The sequence below is a fragment of the Hemiscyllium ocellatum genome, chromosome 19 (assembly GCF_020745735.1).
Source record: "Hemiscyllium ocellatum isolate sHemOce1 chromosome 19, sHemOce1.pat.X.cur, whole genome shotgun sequence".
Lineage (NCBI taxonomy): Eukaryota > Metazoa > Chordata > Chondrichthyes > Orectolobiformes > Hemiscylliidae > Hemiscyllium > Hemiscyllium ocellatum.
This window is the reverse complement of record NC_083419.1, coordinates 6,342,300-6,366,127: the sequence shown is the minus strand read 5'-3', so window position 1 is coordinate 6,366,127 and position 23,828 is coordinate 6,342,300. Positions and strand designations below refer to the sequence as shown.

General features: G+C 44.2%; 1 protein-coding gene across 3 annotated transcripts in view; it reads right to left on the bottom strand.

Moving 5' to 3' along the window:
• Window positions 1-12,331, bottom strand: part of ano6 (anoctamin 6) — a 155,759-nt gene extending 143,428 nt beyond the window's left edge. For all 3 annotated transcript variants that reach the window (XM_060839622.1, XM_060839623.1, XM_060839624.1), the window contains exon 1: window positions 11,834-12,331. In XM_060839622.1, coding sequence (XP_060695605.1) covers window positions 11,834-11,888 — 55 coding nt within the window. In that variant the 5' untranslated portion in view covers window positions 11,889-12,331. The remainder of the gene's footprint in view (window positions 1-11,833) is intronic.
• Between the last annotated feature and the right edge of the window lie 11,497 nt (window positions 12,332-23,828).

Sequence of the window (23,828 nt, the reverse complement as noted above, 5' to 3'; positions counted from 1 at the left end):
TACTCAACTCAGCCCCCTGACTCCCTTTAATTGTTGGGATATTACTCATGTCTTCCACCATGAAGACTGACACAAAGTACTTATTAAGTTCTTCAGCTATTTCCTTATCTCCCATCACTAGCCTTCCAGCATCAATTTGGAGCAGCCTAATTTCTACTTTTGCCTCCCATTTGTTTCTTGTGGATTGAAAGAAACTTTTACTATCATTTCTAATATTACTGGCTAGCCTACCTTCATATTTGATCCTCTCCTTCCTTATTTCTCTCCTTGCTATCCTCTGTTGGTTTCTGTAGCTTTCCCAATCTTCTGCTTTCCCAGTGCTCTTGGCCACTTCATAGGGTCTCTCTTTTTCTTTAATACATTTCCTGACTTCCTTTGTCAGCCATGGCTGTCTAAATCCTCCTCCTCCTCCTCCCCCCACCAAATAATCTTGCTTTCCTTTGGGATGAATCGCTGTACTATCTCCTCAATTACATCTAGAAACACATTGTTGCTTTCCTGTCTTCCCCACTAAGCTCTGCTTCCAGTTGATTTTCATCAGTTCCTCTCTCGTGCCCCTGTCATTAACTTTATTTAATTGTAACACCGTTACATCTGATTTTACCTTCTCTCTTTCAAAATGCAGACTGAATTCTACCATATTATGATCGCTGCCTCCTAAGTGTTCCCTTACTTTAAGATCTTTTATAAAGTCTGGCTCATTACATAGCACTAAGTCCAGAATAGCCTGCTCCCTTGTGGGCTCCATCACCATCTGTTCTAAAATGCCATCCTGTAAGCATTCTGTGAATTCCCTTTCTTTGGATCCACCTGCAATATTATTCATCCAGTCTACCTGCATACTGAAGTCCCCCATGATCACCGTGACCTTGCCTTTCTGACATGCCCTATCTATTTCCTGGTACATCTTGCGCCCCTGGTCCTGACCACTGTTAGGAACTCTGTACATAACTCCCATTATGGTTTTTTTTTGTCTTTGTGGTTCCTCAACTCCACCCTCGCAGACTCCTCATCATCTGACCCTTTGTCATTCAGCACAGTAGATTTAATTTCATTCTTAACTAACGAGGCAAACCCACCCCTTGAAATATGATTTTCTTGTAGAATACAAAGTCATTGCATACAAACATGTGGTTAGTGTCAGCTACAAATACATAAAAGCAAAGCAAGAAACAATAAACAAGCTATAGAACTCCATCTTATTTATCTTTCTAGCTTTTGTAAGTGTTTTCAGTTATGCAAAGGATTTCAATCAATAATTGTCAATAACCATCAATTAATTGTCCTGTGATTTCTGAATGTTTTTGGGTTGGCATCCCATCTGCTCCAGACACGTGTAATAATGTCTCTGAACAGGTTAGTTAGAAAAATAGCAACAAGTGATCTCATGTGTTTTTAGCTGGTTGTGTGCAACTTTGTTACGTGAAGGTGGTTAAAAGTAGTTCAGTTGCTTTGACTAACACTTACAATTAACTAATCAGCTTACAGCAGTGCTAACAGGAGTCAGCTTTGTAATTTTGTCAGCACATTTGGTTGTTTGCAAGATAGGTAAGCATCTTGTTTGTGGTGTCCTGTGTCAGTAACATCACACACGTTTTGCATACTTTCGCCCAAACGAAGGTGTGTACTCGTAAAGTCAAACTCATGCTCACTAGAGTAAATTTTAATACATCATTTAAAAACACCTTGAGAATTAATGTTGCCATTCCTTTGTACCCTAACATTTGGAAGCTAAATTGAGAACCTGTACAGCAGAGTTCTTCAATCATATTCCGAATCCAAATCAAATTTAGTTAGACCAATTGATTTAGATTTATTAAATAATCATGCTGATTATGCCTAAACATGTTGATTAGGGGAAAAAAAATCTCCCCTGAGGAATTGCCCTGGAGCGGAGATAATGACTAATAACCACAGCCATCATCGTTTATGCTAGGTATGACTCGAACCAGATTCTGGATCAGTGGTGCTGGAAGAGCACAGCAGTTCAGGCAGCATCCAACGAGCAGCGAAATTGATGTTTCAGGCAAAAGCCCTTCATCAGGAATAAAAGCAGTGAGCCTGAAGCGTGGGGAGATAAGCTAGGGGAGGGTGGGGGTGGGGAGAAAGTAGCATAGAGAAGAATGGGTGAGTGGGGGAGGGGATGAAGGTGATAGGTCAGGGAGGAGAGGGTGGAGTGGATAGGTGGAAAAGGAGCTAGGCAGGTAGGACAAGTCCAGACAAGTCATGGGGACAGTGCTGAGCTGGAAGTTTGGATCTCGGGTGAAGTGGGGGAAGGGGAAATGAGGAAACTGTTGAAGTCCACATTGATGACCTGGGGTTGAAGTGTTCCGAGGTGGAAGATGAGGCGTTCTTCCTCCAGGCGTCTGGTGGTGAGGGAGCAGCGGTGAAGGAGGCCCAGGACCTCCATGTCCTCGGCAGAGTGGGAGGGGGTGTTGAAATGTTGGGCCACAGGGCGGTGTGGTTGATTGGTGCAGGTGTCCTGGAGATGTTCCCTAAAGTGCTCTGCTAGGAGGCGTCCAGTCTCCCCAATGTAGAGGAGACAGCATCGGGAGCAACAGATACAATAAATGATATTAGTGGATGTGCAGATAAAACTTTGATGGATGTGGAAGACTCCATTAGGGCCTTGGATAGAGGTGAGGGAGGAGGTGTGGGCACAGGTTTTACAGTTCCTGCGGTGGCAGGGTGGGTTGTAGGGGAGTGTGGACCTGACCAGGTAGTCACGGAGGGAACGGTATTTGCGGAAGGCGGAAAGGGGTGGGGAGGGAAATGTATCCCTGGTGGTGGGGTCTTTTTGGAGGTGGCGGAAATGTCGGCGGATGATTTGGTTTATGTGAAGGTTTGTAGGGTGGAAGGTGAGCACCAAGGGCGTTCTGTCCTTGTTACGGTTGGAGGGTGGAGTCTGAGGACGGAGGTGCAGGATGTGGACGAGATGCGTCGGAGAGCATCTTTAACCACTGCAGTGACGATTCCCGGTGACATTAGTTTTGATAGAGTTTTTGGTGTCATGTTTTTTAAAAATTCATTCATAGGACGTGGATATCACTAGCTGGCCAGCATTTATTGCCTGTTTCTAATTGCCCAGTGGTTTCATGGTCATCACTAGAATCACTAGAAGCTGGTTTATTAAAATAATATGCACAACTAGTTCTCCACTGCTATCTATTATTCGTTCATAAAACAAAATTAGTGTCACCAATTTTAAAAGACTTTTTGTTTACTTCAAATGAAATCACAAATCATTAAAAAATAGCAACATAGATTAACAAAACTATGAAAAAAAAATCAAGCACCAAGATTTATTTCTGCAGGGACAGAATTGCAAAGTAACACAGCCAAACTTTTATCAGGCTACATCAGAAGTACTCACAATGTTCATACCACAATAGTGTAATAACAGGACAACAGACTTGTGCCCTAAACCTTGCCATACCTTCAGTCAAGCTGTTCCAGGACAATTACAACACTGGCATCTATCCAGAAATGGGGAAAAATTCCCAGATATATTCTGTCTACACAAAGCAAGAAAAATCCAATCTGGCCAATTACTACTCCAGTTTGCACTCAATCAGTAGCAGAGCGATGAAAGGTATCATCGATAGCACAGCCAAGGATTACTTAACAACATCCTGCACACTAATGGGTTCTGTTGGTTCGAATCAGCTCCTGTCCTCATTACAGCTTCAGAAAATCAGGGATAAGCAAAGGCCTGGTGGTATTATCGCCATCCCACCACGACAGAATTTGAATTCAATAATAATTAGATTCTAATGATGACCATGAAACCACTGGACAATTAGGAACAGGCAAAAATGCTGGCCTAGCTACTGACACCCACATCCTATGAATGAAGTTTTAAAAAACATGACACCAAAACCTCTATCAAGGCTAATGTCACTGGGAATCCGCGCTGCACTGGTTAGGGTCATACCCTAAACGACAATGGCTGTGGTTATTAGTGGTTATCTCCGCTCCAGGACAGTTCCTCAGGGGAGATTTTTTCCCCTAATCAATATGTTTGGGCATAATGACACAGACATGAAGCAGATGGGAGTTGAACCCAGACTACTGGGCCTGGAAGAGGGACACTACCACTGTGCCATGAAAACCCCAAGTTTCTCAGGGTATATCTTTTGTGTGAATTTTTTTCTAATCAACCTGTTCAGCGATGTTTATTAGACACCTCTAGAACAGGTGAGACTTGAATCCAGGCCTCCAGGCTCAGAGATATAGGGCGGTTCTGGAAACTTTAGAACAGTTCATAGATTGAAAGAATCAGCAATAGTCGAATAACTCAGAAAGTGAGGACTGCAGATGCTGGAGATTAGAGTAAAGAGTCTGGTGCTGGTAAAGCACAGTAGGTTAGGCAGCACCCGAAGAGCAGGAGAATCAACATTTCGGGCAAAAGTCCTTCATCAGGAATGTGGCTGGAAGCTTCGAGGGTGCAGAGATAAACGGGAGTGGAGTGGGGCTGGTGAGGAAGGTAGCTGAGAATGCAATAGGTGGATGGAAGTGGGGGAAGGTGAAAGGTCAGAGGGGAGGGTGAAGCAGATAGGTGGGAAGGAAGATGGACAGATAGGATAGGTCATGAGAACGGTGCTGAGCTGTAAGGTTGAAACTGGGGTAAGGTGGGGGGAGGGGAAATTAGGAAACTGGTGAAATCCACATTGATGCCCTGGGGTTGAAGGGTCCCAAGGCGGAAGAGGTGGCGTTCTTCCTCCAGGCATTGGGTGGTCAGGGAGTGGCGATGGAGGAGTCAAATAACTGTTCAGGGACAAGGACAACCTGTTATCCTTGAAATTGAAAGCAATTACCCATGCCTGGGAAAAGAAGAAGTCAAAGCGAAACAAAACTACTTTAACATCTGTTTGATAACTGGCTGCCATATGCTACAAGGACAACTGATTGCTCGGCAGAAGAATTTAAGGGGTTAACTGCAGGAAAGCTGTGTCTTCAAACAGACAAGCCAGTATCAAATGTAACAGGGAACAAAGAAGCTATTTTGATAAGGCAGCAAGTTGCAGATTAGGAATATTGTGGATGAAAGGATCATCAATAACGTCACATCATATTCTTGAAGGAGAAAAAAAATTGCACAAGAATTTAACTCCAGGATTCCTTTGGGGTAGAACTTTGAAAGAACAACACTACACAAGGATTGACCCTGGGTACATCCAGAGGCAGACACTGTTGCTTGGAATTGTAGCTAAATTCTATCAATAATCAAGGAATAGCCAAGTTCTGTTGTGAGGCTTAGCTTGCGGGGTCTTATTTTGTTGGCTACATGCAATAAATTTAAAATAATTGCTTCGGTATTTGAGATTTCTTCATAACTAGCATAACTAAAGGTAGCTTGTGGTGTGTTACACTAAGCAGTAGGGACATTACCACACAAGTCCTGTAGCTCCGTCAGAAATTGTCCAAGGACAAAGTCAGGTGAATTGGCCATGCTAAATTGTCCACAGCTGTTAGGTGCATTAGTCGGGGGGGGGGGGGGGTAACGCTTCGGAGGGTCAGTGTGGACTTGTTGGGCCGAAAGGCTTGTTTCCACACTGTAGGGAATCTAATCTAATCTATTTTCAGCTGATTTACCAATACATGGCTTGGAAAGGGTGGACGCTAGGAAATTGTTTCTGTTAGGCGAGGAGACTAGGACCCATGGACACAGCCTTAGAAATAGAGGGGGTCAATTCAGAACAGAAATGCAGAGACATTTCTTCAGCCAGAGAGTGGTGGGCCTGTGGAATTCATTGCCGCAGAGTGCAGTGGAGGCCGGGACACTAAATGTCTTCAAGGCAGAGATTGATAAATTCTTGATGTCACAAGGAATTAAGGGCTACGGGGAGAATGCTGGTAAGTGGAGTTGAAATGCCCATCAGAGTAAAAAATGAGGTCTGCAGATGCTGGAGATCACAGCTGCAAATGTGTTGCTGGTCAAAGCACAGCAGGCCAGGCAGCATCTCAGGAATAGAGAATTCGACATTTCGAGCATAAGCCCTTCATCAGGAAGGGCTTATGCTCGAAACGTCGAATTCTCTATTCCTGAGATGCTGCCTGGCCTGCTGTGCTTTGACCAGCAACACATTTGCAGTTGAAATGCCCATCAGCCATGATTGAATGGCAGAGTGGACTCGATGGGCCGAATGTCCTTACTTCCACTCCTATGTCTTATGGTCTTATCCTCCCCTCCATCATAAAGTCACTATGGGATGCACAATTATTTGTAATTTCTCAGTCAGTGAAGCAGTGTTTGTCCATTGCCAAATCTCCATAATCAATATCGGAATGAGGGTTATGATTGAGCAGAAAGCAAACTGGATCAGCCAAATAAATAGAGCTGCTGCAAGAGGGAGGTGATGGCCACGTGGTATTATCACTGGATTGTTAAACCAGCAATCCAGTAATGTTCTGGGGTCTGGGTTCGAATCCTGGCAGATGGTGGAATTTGAATTAATCTTTTTAAAAATGTATTTATTGGTGACCATGAATCATTGCTGATTGTCATAAAAACCCGTCTGGTTCACGAATGCCCTTGAGGGAAGGAAATTGCTGGCCTACATGTGACTCCAGAGCCACTGCAATGTGTCTGGCTCTTAATTGCCCTCTGAGCAATAAATGCTGGTTTTGCCAGAGATGCCCTCATCTGGTGAATTAATTGGTGAGGGGGAAAAAGTACAGATAAGGGCTTACAATTCCATAGCGAGTAACTCATCTCCTGACTCCCCAGAGCCTGTCCACCATCTACAAGATATAAGTCAGGAGTGTGATGGAACCTAGATGAGTACACCTCCAACAACACTCAAGAAGCTTGACACCATCCAGGGCAAAGCTGCTCACTTGACAGGTACCCTATGCACCAGTTTAAACATCCAAACCGTCTACAACTGATATTCAATAGCAATAGCGGTTGTAAATTTAGAAGACACTTTCTAATTCATGTAAAACTCTGTTAACTCACTTTTTAGATTAGAATCAATCTAAACATCATGGCATAAACAGAGAACACAGGGGGCTAACACCTTCAGCATATTATCTAGCTATCACCCATTGTTACAGCTAACCTGAGAATGCAACTTTTTAAATTAAAAAAGGTTTTGTGATTTACACATGAAAGAAGTGAAACTATCATGGTATTCAAACAGATGAAAGACTCAACAGACAATCAAGGTATAATTTCAGTTACATCACACTGTAAATTTTTGCTATAAACTCTGTGTTAGGATTGAGCCCTCCACTATCACCTAATGAAGGTGCGACACTCCAAAAGCTAGTGTGCTTCCAATTAAACCTGTTGGACTATAACCTGGTGTTGTGTGATTTTTAACTTTGTACACCCCAGTCCACCGCCGGCATCTCCAAATCTTTCTAAGACCATGATGGTATTATCAGTACTTTAGTCCAAAAGACTCAGGTCTCATTATACAAACTTGCATTCTAAACCCACCATAAGCAGGTGGTGAAAACAGAATTCAATAGAAATCTGTAATTAAGAGTCTAACGAAGATGATCAAACCACAGAGCACAGTCAGAAAAACCTATTTGGATCACTAATGTCTATCTAGTGGATGGTATGCACTGTTGCTATTAAGTTTAACATTATGTCTTAACTATCTACCAAACCACCAAAATTCATGCCATCTATGAACTTACTGATCATGCCTCCTACAGTCAGCCTCCAACCTCACTGTCCGTAAACCCTGTTCCACCCGATTCTACCAGCTTCCTAAGATTCACAAACCTGACTGCCCCTGTCGAACTATTGTCTCAGCCTGCTCCTGCCCCATTGAACTCTTCTCTTCCTCCCTCGACACTGCCCTGTCCCCCCTTAGTCCAGGAACTCCCCACCTACATTTGTGACACTACCCATGCCCTTCATCTCCTCCAAGATTTTTGTTTCCCCGGCTCCCAATGTCTCACCTTCACCATGGACATCCAGTCCCTGTATATATTGATCCACCACAACAAAGATCTCCAAGCCATCCATTTCTACCTCTCACGCCATCCCAACCAGTACCCTTCCACTGACACCCTCATCCACCTGGTTAAACTGGTTCTCACCCTCAACTTCCCCTTCCAATCCTCCCACTTCCTCCAAGCCAAAGGGGTAGCTATAGGTACCTTCATGGAGCCCAGCTATGCCTGCCTGTTTGTCAGATATATGGAACAGTCCATCTTCCACAGTTACACCGGCACCACCCCACACCTGTTCCTCCCCTACATCGTGCTCCCCACAAAAAGGTTGAACAGTTCATCAACTTTACCAACAAGATCCAAGCTGACCTCAAATTCACCTGGACCATCTCAGACACCTCCCTCCCCTTCTGGGACCTCATCACCATCTCTGGCGACAGACTAACCACAGACATATACTACAAGCACACCAACTCCCACAGCTACCGAGACTACACCACCTCCCACCCCAACTCCTGTAAAAATGCCATCCCTTGTTCCCACTTCCTCCGCCTCTGCCGTATCTGTTTCCTGGATGACCGATTCCACCTCAGAAAGTCCCAGATGGCCTCCTTCTTCCACGATTGCAACTTCCCTTCCCACGTAGTTGACGAGGCTCTCCAGTGTATCCCCTCCACTTCACGCACCACCGCCCTTGAACTCCACCCCTCCCAATGCAACAAGGACAGAAGCCCACTGGTCCTCACCTACCACCCCACCGACCTCCACATACAACACATCATCCTCTGCCACTTCCACCACCTTAAAATTACCCCACCACCAGAGATATATTTCCCTCCCCACCCCATCAGTGTTCTGAAAAGACCAAACCCTCCACGAGTCCCTCGTCAGGTCCACACCCCCCACCTACCCACAACTTGGCACCTTTCTCTGCCACCGCAGGAAGTGCAAAACCAGTGTCCACACCACTTCCCTCAAATCCATCCAAGGCCCCAAGGGATCCTTCCACATCCATCAGAAATTCACCAGCGCCTCTCCCAATGTCATCCACAGCATCCGTTGCACTGGTGTGGTCTCCTCTAGATCAGGGAGACAGGATGCCTTCTTGCGGATCATTTCAGAGAACATCTCTGGGACACCCGTACCCACCAACCCCACCACCCTGTGGCTGAACACTTCAACTCCCCGTCCCACTCCATCATGGACATGCAGCCCTGGGCCTCCTCCACCACCAAACCATTACTATCCAACGCTTGGAGGAGGACACCTTATATTCCACCTTGGGACACTGCAAACACATGGGATAAATATGGATCCCAACAGCTTCCTCATTTCCCCTCCCCCCACATTATCCCAGTCCCAAGCCTCCAGACCCAGCAATCACTTCCTCCTCTGACCTATCACCTTCTCCCTCACCATCATCCACCTATCGCTTTCCCAGCTACCTTCCACCCCCATTCCACCCCCTCTCCCATTTATCTCTCAGCCCTGACCCACAAGCCTCATTCCTGATGAAGGGATTATGCCCGAAACTTCAATTCTTCAGTTCCTCAGATGTTGCCTGACCTGCTGTGCTTTTCCAGCACTACACTCTCGACTCCTATATTTCAAGTCTAGATCATTAATAATTGGAACGCTTGGTGTCACCATGGAAACCTCTCGGTTGTCCCACAATTGCCCTTTACAACCCCGAGCATTGTCCACTCGTCCTATACTCCTGTTGCATCTGAAAGTTTGGTTTTGAGTTTGCTTCCTTATCTTCTAAACAATTGAGCAACCTTCAGAAAATTTTTCAAAACTTCTGTGGGAGCCTGCATGAACAGCCCTGCCTTAACCCACAGCTGAGCCCTTCAACAAGGTGCAAGGTGAAACCGAGTGACATTCAGTGGAAGGAACCAGCTGAAGAAGTCTCACAAAGGTGGGGCCAGCTTCACTTCAACTATTATCCAATTTATTTAGTTCTGTATTCAGAAACTGAATTCAATCAGAAGCTGAAGCAAAACAAACATGGGACTGAGCTATAGGGAGAAGCTGAATAGGCTGGGGCTACTCTCCCTGGAGTGTTGGAGGCTGACAGATGACGACATAGAGGTTTATAAAATCATGAGGGACACAGACAGAGAGAATAGTAAACGTCTTTCCCCTAGGGTGGGAGAGTCCAAAACTAGAATGCATAGGTTTAAGGTGAGAGGGGAAGATTTAAAATGGACCTGAGGGGCAACGTTTTCACACAGAGGGTGATGTATGTATAGAATGAGCTGTCAGAGGAAGTGGTGGAGGCTGTTACAATTACAACTTTTTTTGGAATCTGGAATAGTATATGAATAGGAAGGGTTTAGAGGGATATTGGCCACATGCTAGCAAATGGGGCTAATTTATTTGAAGTTTAATTTAGCTAAATACAAGGTGCTGCATTTTGGAAAACCAAATCAGGGCAGGACTTCTACACTTACTAGAAAGGTCTTGGGAAGTGTTGCTGAACAAAGAGACCTTGGAGTGCAGGTTCATAGTTCCTTGAAAGTAGAATTGCAGGTAGATAGGATAGTGAAGGCGGCTTTTGGTATGCTTTCCTTTATTAGTCAGAGTATTGAGTACAGGAGTTGGGAGGTCATGTTGCGGCTGTACAGGACATTGGTTGGGCCACTGTTGGAATATTGTGTGCAATTCTGGTCTCCTTCCTATCAGAAGGATGTTGTCAAATTTGAAAGGGTTCAGAAAAGATTGACAAGGATGTTGCCAGGTTTGGAGGATTTGAGCTATAGGGAGAGGCTGGATAGATTAGATTAGATTAGATTAGATTTACAGTGTGGAAACAGGCCCTTCGGCCCAACAAGTCCACACCGACCCGCCGAAGCGAAACCCACCCATACCCCTACATTTACCCCTTACCTAACACTACGGGCAATTTAGCATGGCCAATTCACCTGACCCGCACATCTTTGGACTGTGGGAGGAAACCGGAGCACCCGGAGGAAACCCACGCTGACACGGGGAGAACGTGCAAACTCCACACAGTCAGTCGCCTGAGTCGGGAATTGAACCCGGGTCTTCAGGCGCTGTGAGGCAGCAGTGCTAACCACTGTGCCACCGTGCCGCCCATAAATAGGTTGGGACTGTTTTCCCAGGAGCATTGCAGGCTGAAGGGTGACCTTATAGAGGTTTATAAAATCATGAGGGGCATGGACAGGATAAATAGACAAGGTCTTTTCTCTGGGATTGGAGGGGAGTCCCGAACTAGAGGGCGTAGATTTAGGGTGAGAGGAGAAAGATATAAAGAGACCTACGGGGCAACTTTTTTCACACAGAGGGTGGTTACATGTTTGGAATGAGCTGTCAGAGGAAGTGTTGCAGGCTGGTACAATTTCAGCATTTAAAAGGTATCTGGATGGGTATATGAATAGGAAGGGTTTGGATGGATATGGGCCAAGTGCTGGCAGACGGGACTAGATTACATTAGGATATCTGGGTAGGCACTGACGAGTTGGGCCGAAGGGTCTGTTTCCGTGCTGTACAACTATGACTCCATAAAACACCCAAAAATAAAGGCGGGACCGCTAATGACAAATGCACAAATTGAGCCAAGCTTCTCCATCTGTTTGGCTGGACAGTAACCACTTCCTCATCAAGTCAAACTTTTCGACCATGCACAGAGTGGTTGGAAAACTGCAGCCACAGACTTGGCGAAAATATCAAAACAGAAAAAGTTTCAGTCATTAAATGTAATATGTTTTCTTAAAAAAAAATTCGACCACTATCCTGTTGAAGTTACACAAAGTAGGTCGAAGATGTCAAACTGCATGGAGGTAGTAGGCTCAAAATAAACTAAAACTGAACGCGAAGAACATGATTTATTTAAACATTCTTTTTTTAACAAAAACAAGCAAACGTAACCCAATATTTAATGTGTTGGATGACTCACCGTCAGGGAATTCTTCCATCTCCAATTGTTCCTCGTCCGAATCTACATCCGTCATCTTGAAAACTTTTTGTTGAAAAATCTCTTTTCTTGTTGGACGGACCTTGGCGGAGGCTGAAAGTACACTTCTTTTTTAAAAATTAAAATAAAAATCAAACCATAAAGTAGTGTCCTCCCTCACATCAGACAGAAAAGGGGAACGTCTCCCGCCTCGGAGATCAGTCTCCAGGTGACAACAGGAGACCTCAGTCTACCCCAAAACACAAAACAAACCACCAAAGCAAAAATAATATTGTCTTACTCTCGATGTCTGTGGAGAGTCTGAGAGAGAAACAAGGAGCCCCCCGCACGGAGATACAAACTCAGAACAGACCCCACCCCGTTCGGCCGTCACTCTCCGCCAGGAATTCCAGGCGATCGCACGCTTCCGCAAACAAAACTTTGAGGGAATCTCTCAGGCTCTGCATACATCTCTTTTTTTTTGGCTTTGGTTTCGTGCATTGTGTCCGCCCATATGTGGAACCAACAACAGCGGAAAGAGTGTAGCGTCAGAGCAAGCTCTAGGGACACACCTTTTGATAATAACCCTGAGGCATGAAGAACAGTGTCTGGCAGCATTCCTGTGATTTGGTAAAAACAATGACTGCAGATGCTGGAAACCAGATTCTGGATCAGTGGTGCTGGAAGAGCACAGCAGTTCAGGCAGCATCCAAGGAGCAGCGAAATCGACGTTTCAGGCAAAAGCCCTTCATCAGGAATAAAGGCAGAGAGCCTGAGAGTGGAGAGATAAGCTAGAGGAGGGTGGGGGTGGGGAGAAAGTAGTTGCAAATGTGTTGCTGGTCAAAGCACAGCAGGCCAGGCAGCATCTCAGGAATAGAGAATTCACTATTCCTGAGATGCTGCCTGGCCTGCTGTGCTTTGACCAGCAACACATTTGCAGCTGTGATCTCCAGCATCTGCAGACCTCATTTTTTACTGTGGGGAGAAAGTAGCATAGAGTACAATGGGTGAGGGGATAAAGGTGATAGGTCAGGGAGGAGGGTGGAGTGGATAGGTGGAAAAGGAGATAGACAGGTAGGATACGTCCGGACAAGTCATGGTGACAGTGCTGAGCTGGAAGTTTGGAACTAGGGTGAGAGTTGGGGGAAGGGGAAATGAGGAAACTGTTGAAGTCCACATTGATGCCCTGGGGTTGAAATGTTCCGAGGCGGAAGATGAGGTGTTCTTCCTCCAGGCGTCTGGTGGTGAGGGAGCAGCGGTGAAGGAGGCCCAGGACCTCCATGTCCTCGGCAGAGTGAGAGGGGGAGTTGAAATGTTAGGCCACAGGGCGGTGAGCATTACTGTGATTCCCCGGGGTGTCACTTGCTCTTTTCAGATCTCCCCATCGACTTTTGGTCTTGTATGTAGCAAATGTGAAGCTGCCTTTTCATTGTAATCTAGGATCCATGCCATGCATACATTGCCAGTGTTGCAGTCTATACAGATTTCCAGGGTTGTGAGCTATAGGGAGAGGTTGAACAGGCTGGACCTGTTTTCCCTGGAGCGTCGGAGGCTGAGAAGGTTTATAAAATCATGAGGGGCATGGGTTGGGTAAACAGACAAGGTCGTTTTCCCTGGGTGGGGGGGGTCCAGAACTAGAGGGAATAGGTTTAAGGTGAGATGGGAAAGATTTCAAAGGGGGAACTTTTTCACGCAGAGAGTGGTGCATGTATGGAATGAGCTGCCAGAGGAATTGGTGGAGGCTGGTACAAATACAATGGTTAAAAGGCATCTGGATGGGTATATAGATAGGAAGGGTTTAGAAGGATATGGGCCAAAAACTGGCAAACAGGACATCACACTACACATGGTCCATTTAGAGTCATATAGGTGTACATCACAGAACTGGACATTTCGATCCAACTCATTCATGCTGACCAAATATTCTAACTTAATCCAGTCCCATTTGCCAGCATTTGGCCCATTTCCCTCCAAACCCTTCCTATTCATATACCCATCCAGATGCCTTTTAAATGTTATAATTGTACCAGCCTTCATCACTTCCTCTGGCAACTCATTTGATACATGCACCACCCTCTGCATGGAAAAAGTTGCCCCTTAGGTCCCTTTTATATCTTTCCCCTCTCACCCTAAACCAATGCCCTCTAGTTCTTGACTCCCCCACCCCAGAGAAAAGACCTTGTCTATTTATCCTATCCATGCCTCTAATGATTTTATAAACCTCTATAAGGTCACCCCTCAGCTTCCTGGGAAAACAGCTCCAACCTATTTAGCCTCTCTCTATAGCTCAAACCCTCTGAGTCGGTTCCCTCAACTCAGCACCGCCCTCCTAACCTGCAATCCTCTTCCTGACCTCTCCGCCCCCACCCCACTCCGGCCTATCACCCTCACCTTGACCTCCTTCCACCTATCATATCTCCATCGCCCCTCCCCCAAGTCCCTCCTCCCTACCTTTTATCTTAGCCTGCCTGGCACACTCTCCTCATTCCTGATGAAGGGCTCTAGCCCGAAACGTCGAATTTCCTGTTCCTTGGATGCTGCCTAACCTGCTGTGCGTTAACCAGCAACACATTTTCAGCTCCGATCTCCAGCATCTGCAGACCTCACTTTTTACTCAAACCCTCCAACCCTGGCAACATCCTTGTAAATCTTTTCTGATCCCTTTCAAGTTTGACAACATTCTTCCCATAGCAGGGAAACCAAAATTGAATAGAGTATTCCAAAAATGGTCTAATCAATTTATTGTACAGCTGAGCTAACTGAAAGCTGCGAGCTAACTGTGGTCTTTGTGATGGGCTACATTAATTTTAAGGACAATTGCAGCCATTGTATTTCCTATGTGCACGCACACACACACAAACAGACACATGTGTGTGCACGCGCATATACGCACACACAAAAACACACTGAATGCTGGAGAAACTCAGCAGATCTGGCAGCACCCGTGGAGAGCGATAAACAGTTATATGTCTCAAGTCCAATATGACTCTTATTCAAAACTGAAATTCGCCTCAATATTCAGTTCCACAAAAAAGTCACACTGGACTTGAAATGTTAACTTTTGTTTCTCAGAACTGATAAATGTTGAGAAACCAACCCCAGACATTTCAACATTTCACCATTTTGCCTTTCCATGCATCCTGAGTGGACTGGGACAATGAAGCATAAGAGAGAGAAACTGTCATAACAGTGCATGAATGGCAATGAGTATGCACTGAAAACAACCTAGCTCTCAATGCCAGTAAAACCAAGGAACTCATTATTGACTTTCAACGGGATGTTACTCATGCCCCCCTACACATTAACAGCACTGAAGTGGAACGAGTGGAGAGTGTCAAGCCCCTGGGAGTGGTCATCCACAACAAACTTTCTCGGACTCTTCATGTGGACACACTGGCTACAAAGGCCCAACAATGTCTCTTCTTCATCAGGCAGCTGAAGAAATTTGGCATGGCGGCGAATAGCCTTGCCAACTTTTATAGGTGCGCCCTTGAGAGCATTCTGTCTGGATGTATCACTACCTGGTATGGCAACTGTACCATTCAAGATCGGAGAAGATTACAGACAGTGGTGGACTCAGCCTGAACAATCACAAATGCCGACCTCCCATCCATAGAATCCATTTACCAGGCCCGCTGTCAAGGAAATGCCACCAGCATTGTCAAAGATCCATCCCACCCTGGCAATGTTTTTCTACAACCTCTACCATCGGGGAGAAGGTACAGAAGCCTGAACACACGTATCAGCTGGTTTCAAAACAGTTTCTACCCTACTGTTGTTAAAATAATGAATGGACTCACTAACACTTAACATTTGCCTGTACCTGTGTTTTTATTTTTGCCGCTGTTTACCTGTTATTTACTTTCTATGCGACTTAACTCTGTGATCTGCCTGTACTGCTTGCAAGACAAAGCTTTTCACTGTGCCTTGGTATACGTGACAATAAATTCAATTCGATTCAACACTTACAGATTGCAGGGACTGGTTTAATCACAGGATTGTTATGGTGCACAAGGAGACCATTCAGCCCAATGTGACTACACCATCTCTTCAAATGAGCATCATTACCAAGTGCAAATCTCCGCTTTTATCCTGTACCCTTGCACACTATTTCTATCCAAATAATCATCCAATGTTCCTATGAATGATTTAGTCAAACCTGTCTCCACTACATTTCTACTGGAATGGCAAATAAGAAAAATGATTTTTGTTCACACTCTTAAGTTGTTAAGCATTGTTTACACCTTTTATACTTAACTAGGCTATATTATTAACACATCCTTGAAAAAAATACAATGTTTGCTTGTTTCCCCAAAATGGGTCCATTGAATGTGCACTGCCAAACTTAAACATCAAAGGACAGTATATTCACCAAGTGCTGGTGAGTTTGCATTGATACATCTAGCCTACAAACCTTTGAGAATTCTGCATTCCTTCACCAAAGGCTATATGTATCCACTTCTCATTGCCCCACCCATTACTGTCTCCATTAATCCCCCCATCAATGTCAGCAAAACGAAGGAGCTGATCATTGACTTCAGCAAGTGGAGTGGAGGGCATGCCCCTGTCTGTAAATGGTGCTAGGGTGGAGATGGTCAAGGCCATCCAAGTTCCTGAGAGTGACAATCACGAACAATCTGTCCTGGCCTACCCACTTCGACCCAATGGTCAAGAAAGCACAACAGTGCTTCTACTTCCTCAGGAGGCTAAGGAAATTTGGCACGTCCACAAGGAGTCTTACCAATTTTTATTGATGCACCATAGAAAGCACCCTATCTGGATGCATCACAGCTCGGTATGGCAACTGCTGTTCCCAAGACTACAAGAAATTATTGAAAGTTGTGAACACAGCCCGGTCCATCATGCAAACTAACCTTCCATCCATTGAAGACATCTATACTTCCCGCTGCCTCAGGAAAGGATCCAACAATCTAAGACCCCTCCCACCCTGGTTATACTCACTTCCACCTTTTTCCGTCAGACAAAAGTGCAAACGTTTGTATACACCATATGAATAGATTCAAGAATAGCTTCTTCCCTTTGGTTGTTGGACTTCTGAATGGACCTCTCAAATTTTAAATTTAAATGTTGGTCTCACCATCTGTGCACCTTCTCTGCAGCAGTAACATTGTATTCCTCACTCTGTTCTCCTACCCTAATACATTTTGCATGGTAGGGTCTGCCTGCACTGCATGCAAAACAAAACCTTTCACTGTCCCTAGGTACATGTGACAGTAATAAATCAAATAATACTGCAGTTCTTAGCAACCTAAACCCTACTCTCCTCAAACCTCTGCACTTTTCCTCCTCTCTTTCTTTAATATATTCCTTATACCCTATGTTCGCTCGCATTAACATCCATCAATACCTTGGTGCATACTTTTGACTGATTAACCTTCTGTGAAACACTGCATGGGACCAGTTCATATACCAACTGAGTTTACCGTAAAACACCATCCTTTTCTTTCCTCACTTGAGGCGTGGTGACCCTCAGGTTAAACCACAGCTCGTCATCTCTCTCTAATGAGAGAGCAACCCAATATTCTGGAATGACTATGGAAACTTTAAGTTGTAGTATGCCAGATTTATGTTACATCAGCATCATTGATTAGGGTAAACTGCTGGTGATAAAAAAATTACTTAATAATAATAATCAAATCTTAAATGGTACAGCTCATTAAAGCTCCATTTTCAGTCTACTTAAACTGATGAATTCCTCATTTCAGAGGTTGTGGGGAAAATCACAAGTCTCAGAGTCCGAGTCAGAGTTCAATGACAGAGTTTATTGTACAAGGAAATACTGGAGTTCTGGGGAGAGAAAGTCGCCAACAGCACAGTGATCAGCTGCGAGTCTTCTCTCAACCCGGAGCACGTGTCCATTTTATGATATAATAGATCAGTGATGAGGTTCTTCTCTCTGTAACATAGTTTGTTTGTTGTAAACATTGCAGAATCATTGATAGCTTCGATGCAGTCATTATCAGTTCCAGTGCAGCCTTTGTTAATTTCAGTATGGTCGTTGTCAGTTTCAGCACAGACACTGTCAGTTTCAATGTCTGTGCAGAAGCCCATTGCTGTAGTAATGGACACTAATCACTCTTCCTGAGAAGGAAGATTACTGCAACCCTGGTTATTAGCATTTATATTGAGTCTGTATCAAGCTGTTAGCATTTCTATCAGAGGTGTTGGCTGGACCCAGACATTTTGGGAGGCAATATACGCACCTCATGTGTATTCTCTCCCCCACCCGCCTTAAACTAATCAACTAGGTTGTGAATGTGTTGTGCTGGCATTCTGGTGGACCCAGGCAGTGTCTGTGTTTGCTCTGCTGTCTCTCTCCATATTGTGGTCCAGCAGCCATCTTGTGGCCGACCTGTGGCTCAGTGGCCATCTTGTGTGTCCATGTGCCTAGTGTCACCCTGACCAGTGCCATCTCTCACTTCACAGCTACTACACAGGCGAGAAAACTTGTTCCTTTTGGTTCCCAGACCTCCTGTGGAATTGCTGAACATCTGCAGGGCTTTTGCATTTAGAAGCTTTGTAGGTTTGTTGCAGAAAAATTGCTGTCTCTGCTCCAGCTCTTCACTATTATATTATTCACCTATTTCTGTAGCAGAACCATACAGCAATAAAATATGTAGTCTCTGATTCTGCTAATTCGAATAAAACTTTAACAAAATAAATGTGGAGCCCAGTAATACACATACTCTCTTGGGATTGCAACTGTAGAAACAATAGATGCAAAGGCACACTAAAATAGGTTACCAGCCAGTTAGGAAAAACTGAGGACTGCAGATTCTGGAGAGTCAGAGTCGAAAAATGTGGCGCTGGAAAAACACAGCAGATCTGGCAGCATCCGAGGAGTAGGAGGGTCAGCGTTTCAGATATCAGCACTTCATCAGGAATGTGGAGCGAGAAGGGGAGCTGACAGAGGGTGGGGTTTGGGGGCTGGGTGGAGATAGCTGGGAAGGCGATAGGTGGATGCAGGCAGCGGGTAATAGTGATTGGCTGTTGGGGTGGGTGGTGTGGACAGGTGGGAAGGAAGATGGACAGGGAGGTAAGGCCAAGTGGGTGGTGCTGAGCTGGAGGGTTGGATCTGGGTTAAGATGGGGGAGAGAGACCAGTCTGTTAGCTTGGGCAGGGGAACATCAGAAAGAGATCCAGGTGATTTTGGGGAATAGAATGCTTTCCATTTCTCGTATGCAGTGTTCAAATCAAACACATTTAAATGCTGAGTATTGCTCCCTTCTCTTTTCAATCACAATATATATATTAGGTCTAACCTTGGAAAGAGCTGAAAATGTGTTGCTGGAAAAGCGCAGCAGGTCAGGTAGCATCCAAACAGCAGGAGAATCGGCGATTCGGGCATGAGCCCTTCTTCAGGAAAGACTGGAAAGATTCAACTGCATATGACGTTAGTTCTATAAAATTAAAAGTCCATCAATATTTGTCTCTAATGCTCCAGTTAATGTGAATTGTAATTAGCTGGAATGCAAAGAAGGTGATGTTTTAATCTCCAGTGTCACTTTAGGTTAACCAATGTTATACATATCTTTCAGTCTTGTTCAACGATGCATCTTTAGATTGTTCCTCCCATGAGTGTAACGTAAGTCCCACTGATGTAAAAATAATAAACATAGTTATTCCTTTTGTCTCAGATCTCCAATGAAAAGGGAATTAGGTGAAGCGGAATTTCTTCTCTCCGAGGATCTTGAATCTTTGGAACTCCAGGCCACAGACAGCTGTGGGGATAGAGCCCTGCGGTATATTTAAGGCTGAGCTAGATTCTTGCTTAGACAGGTAATCAAAATTTACCAGGAAAACACAGAAAAATGGGTACAAGGAATGTCAGATCAGCCATGATCCTGTTGAATGGTCGAGCTCAATGGGTCAAACATCATACTGCTGTTCTTTTTGATATCCTCATGTCATTTTGCAGTAACATTGGAATTCCCTTATTTATGTTTTAGACTAGATCCCCTACAGCGTGGGAACAGGCCCTTGGCCCAACAAGTCCACAGTGAGCCCTCTGAAGAGTAACCCACCCAGACCCATTTCCCTCTGATTAATGCACCTAACACTATGGCAATTTAGCACGGCCAATTCACCTGGCCTGTGGGAGGAAACTCACACAGACACGGGGAGAATGTGCAAACTCTACACAGGCAGTCGCCCAAGGCTGGAATCGAACCTGGGACACTTGTGCTGTGAGGTAGTATTGCTAACCACTGAGCCACCCTTTAATTGAATACTAATGGACACTTGTGCTACAGGTTTATCTTTGGTGTCCTGCTACATTCACATAAGTATCTAGAATAATTCCAGTGTGTTTGTTGTGTGCACTTGCCTAGATATTCTACACTTATAATGTTTAAACTCTAAGTTTTTCCAAACCCATTTTTATTATCCAAGGCAACCTCTAATCACAACATTCACAATGCAGGTCATCAGGGAAAAAGTGAGATCAAAAGCCCCCTCTAGTGTTCAAGTGCCATTATCTCAAGATTATATAATAGTGAACCCAATTTATAATTTTGAATTCACTCTTGCAATGTAGGGAACACAGCATTTAATTTGCACATTTCACTTTTCTACAAACAACAATTGAATAAATAACCAGATTGTCTTGTAGGTTGAGGAATAAATGTTGTGCAGAACTCTACAGTGGGCAAACTCTAGATCTTTTCTTCAATTTGTAGAATGGGATGTTTTGTATTCTGATACCTTAGATGAGACATTGGTTTCATGACCAGAGAGCATATGAGGAGTGAAGAGATTTGATGCTAAATGACAAATATTTGAAAAAGTTAATGTTAGCTAACAATTTGGAACACTCCCACTCCTTCCAATTAAATCTTTATGGATTGATTTGGCTTCAGATTCATTGTGGATCAGTAAAGTGTGCTGAAGATTCTTAATTTTAGAAAGGTAGACTGGGTGAGAATTATTAAATAGTTTAATGAATTTATATAGTAATAGATTATCAGAAGGACAAAATTTGAAAAAGCAGGGGCATACTACGCATTGGGGAGGCCATGGTCTAGTGGTATTATTGTTAGGCTGTTAATTCAGAGACCCAGCTAATGTTATAGGAACCCAAGTTCAAATCCCACCATGGCAGATAATGGAATTGAATTCAATAAAAATTTGGAATGGAGAGTCTAATGATGACCGTGAATCCATTGCCAATTGTTGGGGAAAAAATCTGGTTCACTGATGTCCTTCAAGGAAAAAGATCTGCCATCCTTAACTGGTCTGGCCTACATGTGACTCCAGACCCACAGCAATGTGGTTGACTCTTAAATACCCTCCGGCCAATTAGGGATGGGCAATAAATGCTGGTTCAGCCAGCGATGCCTTCATCCTGTGAATGAATGATAAACATTTTTTTCCAGATGGATAATACATGAACTACAACAACAATTAACACTGTAGGTCTTGAATGCACCATAAGTGCAGAAGTCACATGACACCAGGTTATAGTCCAACAGGTTAATTTGGAATCAAATAAACCTGTTGGACTACAACCTGGTGTGTGTGACTTCTGAGTTTGTCCATCCCAGACCAACACCAGCACCTCTGCATCAATGTACAATAAGAGGTAGCTTAAATAGGTAATAAAGGAGCTGATGCAAGGAGAAAAATCTTCAGACTCATCAGAAGATACATAGGGAGATGAATGTTTAAACTGGTAAGCAGAAACATTAGACAATGAAATAGGAAGTACAAAAGTAAAGGTTACAAGGAGCATAATGAATATTGGGATATACCTTCACCTTGACCACCTGCAGGGCACGTTGGTAGAGTTAATTGTTCATCCTTTCCATAAGCTGTCAATGTTTATTTTACTGATTATGAAGCAGAAAAAGCTAAAGCTTTGCACCAAAGTAAATGTGTTCTATAATAACAAACGGAGTAAACAGACATTTGAGCAAGCAATGACCTTTTTTAAAAAAGAAAGATGGTGATAAGATACCAAGCAGCTGGGATTTGTTGATATCTTGGACATCTTTTTGTTTCTCCAGAAATCTCAGGTTGCTTTTCTCAGTCATCAGGAGAGAATTTTAAGGGTTCAGGAAAGGGAGTGACAGACAACTCGAAGGCACCAAACAAGGATACGTTCTTTAGGCAGAATGTCTTGCATACTCAAATATCTAACCACATTTGCAAGGTTCTGAAAAGAAGAATTAGAAATCAGACTTGTAACGAAGGAGTGGAGAGAAAGGAATTCTCCAAATGCAAATAATCTAACCTGTAAACATTCAGGCCTGGGAGTCTGGAGTTTGGTAATTATCCTGAAGGGATTCCAAAAACATATGGAGAAATATGATGTAATCAAGACAGGATTTTTTTGAGATTTATCTCAGTAACACATACTAGTGAGTACCAAATCAGGATGATCTGGCAGATTAATGTGTGGTTGGAAAGGTGTCGGAGGAAGAGCATTGAATGCCTGTGGCATTGGGACCTGTGCTGGGGGAAGTGGGACCTGTGTAGGCCACATGGTTTTCACCGCAAGAGTCAGGACTAATATCTTCACAGGATGGTTTGCTAGGTGTTGGGGAGGGTTTCAACTAATTTGCTAAGGAGATGGAATTTAGGACGTAACATTAGAAAACGGAATAAGTTGTGCAAAGAACTGGCAGAGTGATTGTACTACATGAGGAATTATAGTAAGCTATTACTTAGGCTCAGGCTAATAAAATACACAACATTTCGTGTGAGCCACCTTCCAATAGGCTGTTATACCTGATACAACAATACTTATATTGTTTCCTGCAACATAAGAAGCATGATATTGAAGAATCTGACAGACATTTATTGCAACTGAATATAATTAACTCACTCCAATGGAAAAATCCTTCTAAATGAGGAATGTTTCCCTTACGTGGGGAGCCATCTCAGACTGACATTGGTGTGTCTGCATCCTAACTGTGAGTGCCACCTCTGTGTGCCCAAGGATGAGATTCTTCAATGACCATTACATCCATGCTGATACTAAGATCCTGTGTAAACGGCAGTCACTATTCCAATTCCTCTTCCTGACTCGGAAACCTGGACTATATACAGCTATGACCTCAGGACCCTTGAGGAGTACCATCAACATTGTTTGAGATGGATTCTCTGAATAGCTTGAATGACAAGAACATTAACATCACCATCAGGTGGCACGGTGGCTCAGCGGCTCAGCAGTTAGCACTGCTGTCTCATAGCACCAGGGTCCCAGGTTCGATCCCAGCCTTGAGTGACTGTCTGTTTGCACGTTCTCCCAGTGTCTGTGTGGGTTTCCTCCGGGTGCTCTGGCTTCCTTCCACAGTCCAAAGATGTGCAGGTCAGGTGAATTGCCCATGCTAAATTGCCCATAGTGAAAGGTGCATTAGTCAGAGGGAAGTGGGTCTGGGTGGATTACTCTTCAAAGGGTTGGTGTGGACTGGGTTGGCCAAAGGGCCTGTTTCAACACTGTAGGGAATCTAATCCTTGAAGGAGCTGATAGCCAAGCATCGAGTCCTGATCACCCAAAACCAATTCCTCTGGGATGGTTACATACCTCGGATGCCTAAATTCCTACTAATTTTGCCCAGCTCAATGAAGGCAGTCAAATAAGAGAAGGACTAAGGAAGAGTTTCAAAGATTCCCTGAAGATTTCCCTATGACTCTAAGTATAGACGTCATTATCTGGTAGAGTCTTGCTCAGAAGAAACCAACTTGGAGAAACCTCTTGTGTAAAAGGACACAATTCTTTGAGAACATCCATCCACAAGAGAAAGTACAGGAAAGGAACTGGAGAAAGCAATGCCAGTGATCTCCAGACCAAGAATTAAATCCACCTTCTAGAAATACCCGCCAAACTTGTGATTGGAGATGGTGCTTTAGGGTCAGGCTCATCAGACACGCAAGGCCAACAGAACCCCTAGCCAGTGACACAGCCATTCCTAGGTGAACAATCTTACATGTTATTACCAAAGATAGTAAGGATTGAATACAACATTTAGATTCT